Below are 7,860 nucleotides of genomic sequence, written 5' to 3'. Positions count from 1 at the left end.
CTCTGTATGCATATCAAACGAAATTTATTTTTCCGTGAAAGAACGAAAGATAGAACCGAATAAACGGATACTGCTTTAAGGAAGTGCGTCCTGCGCCCTGTCGTTCTCCTTTGACCTCTCGAGCCGTGCTCCTTAGTCGTCCTCGCTGACATCCAAAATGGTCTTAAAGGCAAAAGGCTCAAAGGCGTAACCCGCGCCCTCGTAGAACTTGCTCATGAACTCCACCCTGAAAGAGCAAAACAAGGTTAAAATGCATCTGAAATGCGTGCTCATTATTCGACTCTCACCAGTGCAAACGCAGTGTGTGCAGGAAGGCCGAGAGTCCTTCGATGAGCACCAGGATGCCGACTGTGAGCAGCGCCCAGGCCCCAAAGAACACATAGATGAGGATGCCGCCGAGGTAGTTGTCGTACTTGAATCCCATGGAAAACACCATGCTCCACAGCACTTCGGAGAGCTCTGTAAACATGAAACATAATAATTATTAATAATGAATAAAAACATTAATAAAAAGTGCAACTTACGTGCGTGAGCCAGGGACAAGGCCCACAATCGGAGGTACGACGCCGTGTGGGAGACCGTACTCAGGACATACTCGATGGTGTGGATGGCCTGGTGGATGAAGATCTCGCCCATGGCATCGTCCTCACCATGACCCTCGCCTCCACCGCCCTCGGGCTTTGGTGGCGGAGCCCCGTTCGTCTTGCGTTTGATCATGATGTACAGAGGTTTTCCCAAAAGCATCCAAGGAATGCAAATGACGGCAACGATGACAAAGACCTGCTGGATGCTCTTCTGACCCTCGAACATGAACTCCTTGCAGGGCTCAGGAGTGTCCTGACTGCCTTGCAGTATCATGTTGATGAACAGGATCAGAATAGACGGAGCACAGGCCGGCGAAAGCTCTCCTTCAACGGTGTCGTTGTACACGACCCACTTGAAGAACATCATGAAGACCATGTATCCGAACAACAGGAGAAGGAACAGGACTTGGGGCAGAAACTCCAGGAAAATACTTGCGTACTTCTTGTAGTAGGCAAAGTTAACCACCGACATGGAGACGCCGAAGATCATGTGGATCACGCCCACAATGATCGACAGCTTCATCTTGAAGGTGTTTAGGAAGATGATCTTGTTGTCGGCCAGCTGCCAAATGGGATCCATGCCGAAGGGATATGTCTTGTAAACAGTATCGTTTGGCCTCAGGGTGATATACTTGAGGTTTTCATCCTGGACCACGTCCCTCGTATAGTTCATGTGCCAAGCGGAACCGAATATATTCATGGACTTGGAGAACACGTCGTTGTAAATGAATCCGGTGTAAATGGAGAAAATTCCCATGAGGAAGATGATGTATCTGCCGCCGAAGAATATGTTGAAGATCTCCTCCTTGATCGAGGACAGTTGTTTTTCCTTGATGATTAGCCAGGAGGCGAAGAGCAGAAGGATCAGGCCGTGTCCCAAGTCACCGAACATCACGGCGAACAGGAAGGGGAATGTGATGCAGGCGTAAAGAGCCGGATTCACTTCTCTATATGAGGCCATGCCGTACGAGTCAACCAAGTTCTGGAAGCCATTGGTGAACTTATTGGTTCTCGTGTAAGTCGGGGGCATCTCATTCGTCTCGATGACATTCATGAAGGCCGGTATGGAGCTCTCCGAGACCTTCGAGGCCCGAGCTAGTGCATCCTGAACCGTGGCAATGTCGTTGGTGGGCACCCAACCCTCGCCAATCAGGCACTTGCCCGTCACATCGGGATTGAAGAAGTTCAGGATGTGATAGATGGCCTTCATTTTGCGCACCATAATCGACCAGCGTGGCAAATGCTTGGAGGCTGAGTTCAAGACCCGGCTGCGATGATCGGCGCTCTGGCTGAGGACCAACTTGAGGTCCTCCAGACGCACATTCACATCCTTGATCATATCTATCCGCTCGGCATGCGAGCTGGGACAGGGATAGACGGCGGCATGGTAGCCCGTGCAGACCTTCTTGATCCTTTGCTTCAGCTGCTCGCCCTGGAAGAAGGCCACGAAGACGGTCTTCAGCACAGGTCTTCCGGTCTCCTCGTCCGCCACAAGGCCATCAATGTCGGCTCTCCGCAGGAAGATATTTCCTCTGGAAATGCGCCACAGCATGCGCTCGAAGCTGAAGAATCTCTCCAGCTTAATAACACCGGCAACAAAGGCCAGTTGACCCCGCTGGGCGGCTCCTGGCAAATTCGCCGGATCCTCTGGGTCCAGTTTTCGGTTGACGTCCAGATTAATGACTTCCTGGTCTGAGAAGAAGCCCTCGGTGTTCTCCAGCACGTACTTGAGTTCCTGCATGTGCCGGAAGTTGGCATCCAAGCTGGCTCCATTGGCGGACATTTCGCGCAGTTCGTTGTCGGTCTTCTCCAGCTGAGCTTCGAGGTCGACGATCTCACGGGGATTGGGGGCACTGGGCTCCTCCTCCGGTCGCAGCACCGGCAGCGTTACCTCGTCCTTCTTCATCTCGGACTCCACGTAGCGGAGGCGGCGCTCCATGTCGTCGCATCTCCTCACCTCGTTGACGTACTTCCGCTGGAAGGCACTGACCTCCTCGTTCAGATCGCGAAACTGGACGCATCCACTCTCGCCCAGCTCGGCGATGGAGGCGTAGGCCGCCTCCGGCTGGATGAACAGCTGGCACAAGGCCATCTTCTCGCTGCGGAACATGTCACCCATGTTCAAATCGAGGGTCTATTACTGCAAAAAAAACGACAGTAATTAATATATAAATAAAATATATAAATTTCTTTAATTTGAGTTCTTTAGGACAAAATGTGTAGTTCAATGGTGGATCTATAATTAATAGAGATCGATATTTTCTTATTTTCTATGGAGATTTTTGAAATGTAGTTTTTCATGTTCTTAATTGGTGTAATTTAAAATACTATTTGCCTTTATGACAACGTAATTTAGGTGCACATAAAAATTGACTTTTGAAGCTTTATTAGACATTTTTATGGCCGAGGCATGTGATCAATCGTAGTAATTAGTCACCGAAAATTCCAACAATGATAAAGGGCAATAACTAATAAAATTAGTTTGCAACGGTGTCGAAATGATAGGAACCATGAGCAAAACAGAAATTCAAAAGCCATATAAACTTGGAATAAATAAAAGTTATATTAGGTGAAACTATTTGGAAAAGGGAAATTTAACAATCATTAAAGAGTAATAGAATATTGTAATTTTTTGTAGTGCTGCTTGTCACACTTTACTAATCAGTTTGGATAATGAGCTGTTTTGCCGAGCTTTAATGGGGCCGCCTGCTGACAGGTGGACGCAACTATGTTGATCCAAATGACGCACATTGTTTATGATCCGGTCCACTTGAATGCAGTGCCTGCCAATGTCGCAATCAATCACCTAAGTGGAGCCCAACAATTCGGAACAGAACCTGGCCAAAATAGATTAGATTACGGGCCACAGGCTACCTTGTCTATCGAGATCGTTTCGCTTGTTATCATCTACTGGCATTCGGGGCACTATCTGGAGTGGGCGTTGAGCGCTGAGCGCATTAATAATTTGAAATTATTAACAATTACCGCCAATCAGTTGGTTTATAAATAAGCCCCGAGAGTCTTTTATTGCATTAAACGCTTATTACCCGCCCCAGGACCCAGTGCATTGTCTTCTGATAACCGTTTTGGGCAGGCCAGATTATGGATATTTATGGTTAGGCCAATGCCTGGCTGAGATTTTGCCCCGCCTGTCCGGCCATAAAATCATGATTGACTCTCGCTCTCGACTGGCTGATAAAAAGACAAGCAGTCTGTGGCCTCACTTCAGCTATTTTTTTGATAGTTTCGACTTATCACAGACACCAGAAATTTGATTTACAGCGCCGGGAAGTGGTTTCTTCCAAGCGGAATTGTGGGATTTAAAGTATTTGTTGATATTCTTAGTTGCTTCGTAAATGGTTGAAAGCAATGGAATGTCAGTCGCTACAAATGAAATAATATCTTATGAAGAACAATTGGTTGTGTTCTCATATCAATCAATTGAAAATATCCAGAAGTTTGGTTTTATTATCGTTAATCGTTTCATTATCACTTTGACGCGAAAGTCAACAGGAAGTAATTAAATTTAGAATGTTCGTACGCTTGGCTCATGTGTTTAAGATATTTCTAGCTGATTTCAAAAATGATTTCCCTATGAGACACTTGCATGCCAACTTGGAATTGAATTGATTTTACTTAAGCTTTCTCTGTAATTTGCACAAACGGTTCATAGAATTGATTAACTGCAGCCGGCTGGGATTTGCTGATGGCCATCTGTGGATAAATCAGTGCAAGTCGGCGCTTATCGGTTTTAGGTTTGTACATCAGTCTAAGCCATAAATCTGCACAGACCAGACAATTGCCTTTAAGATGACCATAAATCTTTGGGGGCAAACTTCACGCAAATGCCTGATTATCGGGTGCCCACAGTACCCAGTACCTATGGCCTATTCCCATTCCCCTGCCCATTCCCATTTTCCATTCCCGCTGGTTTATGTCAGCAATTACGGGTTCACTGGGGATTGTTGGATTGTTCGGATTGCAGGCGGTGTTACGGGGCCCATTAAGAAATCCGTTCGTGGGCCGTAAAAATATTATCGAAGCGCCAATCGGTTGGGTGGCAAATTCGACTTCAACTTGACGATTGAGTGGTACAACTTTGTACGCCCCACATGATCCATCCATCACGTGCTCTAACGTCACAAGGCGATTATTGCGCCATATAGCAGACATAAACCATTTTATAGTTCAATACTAGTGTCAGGCTAATGAAAATCGATGTTCAATGAACGCTATCGAGTGATTATCAATTCCCAATTAAGATACCTTATCGCTGAAGAAATTATCATTAAACCAAATGCAATTTTGAATAATTACGTGCGGAGTGGCAACCGAACTTTTCTGTTCAGAAGGAACGAACACTTATAATGTGCCCAGTTAGAGCTTATCTTGGACAACATTGATAACCTATTATTAACCCTAAGGGAACTGATAACATTGAGTGTGTGCCAAGAAATGGCTAAGGAATACGGCTAACACGCGCATTAGCAGCATGATTGCCAACGTGGCGTATGAGTAACGCCGCACTCTTTCACGTAGTCACTGCGGCAACGAGCTGAATTGACAGAGCCAGTAATAGGTTTAGTTTGTCAGGACTGTTTAAGGATACTTTCGGGTTAAGTCACTACACTTACACTACGTGAGAAAGTAAAGTTGCCAAATGGTAGTTACTAGATTTTTTCGCGACCTGCCACCTCAGCGGCGCAGAAAGAACTGTGCGATCGCCTAAGACCTGTTGAGCCCTATGGCCAATTAGACTGGAGCTAATCTAAACAATACACCAATACACGGCAGTGCACTGGGCCAATTGCCATGGGAGAGAGCTTCATAATCTTTGTGCCTACATTCATTTTTTATCACACGCTCGAAACCACTTTGCGATTGTGGCTTATCGCCGGTGAGAGACGGTAATCGGCGAGTAACCGAAACACAATTATGCCAGTCCAGCAACCTCCGATTGCTGGTCAATTTTCTTGCGGCCGGCCATTCCCCAAGGCATTATCAATGATTGAGTGTAAGCACGAGTTGGCCAACACTCCAACGGTCCAACACTCCAACACTCCAACCACCCACGCACACAACTCCATTATCTGATTGACACTATTCGGGCAAGTGGGTCCCTTGTGTTGCAACAATATGACACCCGCTGATATGGCATTGCCACCGATGCAGACTTTATTAAGACACCACCAGGTACCAGGCGGTTGAGGGGGTGATCAATCAATCATCGGCCATTGGCAGTCGTACAAAAGGTGAATGAGATATTAAAGCCATGAATGTTGAAAATGAACCGAGATAAGTTCTCATTGCATTCATATATTGCAGTCCATTTATCTTGTTGCAACTCAACTTGAAGGAAACCAACTATTTCTGGTGAAATAACAGCATTCTATTCACGATTGCATTTAACTGTCTTTACTGTCTAAAACTTCGGAGTATAGTTATACGAGTACAAGCTTGGATCCAAAGAAATTTAATAGCTTTTGCGTACTCTAATTATAGCTTTAAGCTGAATGTGTAATCCTTTTCAGGGACTGCACACTTCCCTTGGCAAACTTCAATAATTCTCGCAGGCTTAAACCTGCTTATCTCCTGTTGCAAGTGGCAGCACCCGAAAACAACCATTCCACCTGAACAAAACGCAGGGATTACTTCAAGATTTCTGCCAGGATGTGTAAAGGCAAGGCAGCCTGAATGGCAACCTTATGTCTGCTCAATTGGTATTAGCCCCAAAGTCGAGTGCTTTGTTTATCAGGCGCGGTCTATGGAAACCGTCTTAAGTACGCCGGTCTTATCGTGAGTCACGTGCTCCGGTTGGTATGGCAACGTTTGATTAACGGAGCACATGATTCATTTGAAATTATTCGCAAATTCACTCTCTATTTTATGGCCCATAAATCTCTGATATTCAACTATTGCCGAGCAATCAAATTTAAAGGCAACTGAGTATTAGAACATTATTGAAAAGTCTCATAAAATATTCAAAGTATCGCGTTTTGAGTTTCTCGATTTCGGTAGTCAAGTTTTTCCACTCTACTTGATTTTAACTTCAAAATCGTACACACAAAGTAATTAATCTTTCCGTTTTAGATTAAACGCTTGCCCTTTATCGGTTTTTCATTTGAAATGTAATCCATGATATACTCACATTCATAAATATAATTGTTTTCTTATTTACAAAATTACAACGGATTTTTGTGATTCACGTAGCTTATCTATCATGGTCATAGATGACGCAGATTCGTGAGAGCTGCATTAGCTGTATAATTAGTATAATTTTTGGCAACCACTTGATGGTATGATGGCCTTTTGGCTTTCCCGGGGATGATAAGCGACCACCTGCCAGTCGCCGGTCATTACAAGGACTTCGGTCCAGTTTTGCTAATTAAAAACTTCCGCTTAATGAGCTTAAGCATCTTAATTTATGCTATTTAAATGAGCTCGAATTCGCTTTTTCACACACATGCGCGTCCACACACACACTTACACACACAAACACACAGACAAGGGGGCAAATAAATCGCATACAACTTTCAGCTGCAACAACATCATCATCCTGGTGGCGCGGCTCCTAATGCCACATAATGATCCTGATAATGGCCATCAGTTAGCGAGTGTGTGTGAGTGAGTGTGTTTGTTGCCAAGGAGAGAGGATGAAAAAGGAATTTAGCTGCCAGCACGTTCAACTTTTCGCTGTTGCACATTAAATGGGGCAGGGACTGGGCCACTGAGTTTTTGGAGTTGCACTATCGGCTAATGTGCGTCACCATTCCGTCTGCTCAGGGCCAAAAAAACGCAGTTAAGACCCAAGTAGATGCACTTTCAAAAAAATCGGTATTAGTTGCTTACATTTATTAAATATTATATTTTTACCAGATGTATTTTATCTAAAATAAATGGAGTGAGTGTTTTCATAACATAATTAATGTTTGATATTATGTGTTAAGTACAATTTGTAATGCCTTATCAAATAATATATTCAGCTTGCCATAAGCCAAAGTTCCATGTGATTTTCTAAAGTACAAGTTTATTTTGACGTCACGCTTTTCTCTCAGTGAGCCAATTTCCCGGTAAATTCCAGGACTTCTGCCGACTCCTGCCGACTGCTTTCGGCTATGGCCAATAACTAAGTTGTTGCGTGCGGTACTCTGGATTAGTCTAATGCCAATATGTACGAGTTGCAGCAAAATAGCCGGCAGTGTAAGAGCTTTTTGGCGTGGTTTGCCGCACAAACGTGCAGCCAATTGGATTCTGATGTGTTTCCCAACGCGAAATA

General features: G+C 44.7%; 1 protein-coding gene across 1 annotated transcript; it reads right to left on the bottom strand.

The window, feature by feature from the left end:
- Window positions 1-5,319, bottom strand: LOC122615047 (V-type proton ATPase 116 kDa subunit a1). The gene is made up of 4 exons (XM_043789884.1): window positions 5,219-5,319; window positions 525-2,724; window positions 288-459; window positions 1-226 (listed from the first exon to the last, which is right to left on the bottom strand). Exons 2-4 carry the CDS (start codon window positions 2,701-2,703, stop codon window positions 133-135), a joined length of 2,445 nt encoding a protein of 814 aa, XP_043645819.1. The 5' UTR covers window positions 2,704-2,724; window positions 5,219-5,319; the 3' UTR covers window positions 1-132.
- Window positions 5,320-7,860: the final 2,541 nt, after the last annotated feature.

The sequence above is a fragment of the Drosophila teissieri genome, chromosome 2L, assembly GCF_016746235.2.
Source record: "Drosophila teissieri strain GT53w chromosome 2L, Prin_Dtei_1.1, whole genome shotgun sequence".
Classification (NCBI taxonomy): domain Eukaryota; kingdom Metazoa; phylum Arthropoda; class Insecta; order Diptera; family Drosophilidae; genus Drosophila; species Drosophila teissieri.
The sequence above is the reverse complement of the archived record's forward strand: the minus strand, read 5'-3'. Positions and strand labels throughout refer to the sequence as shown.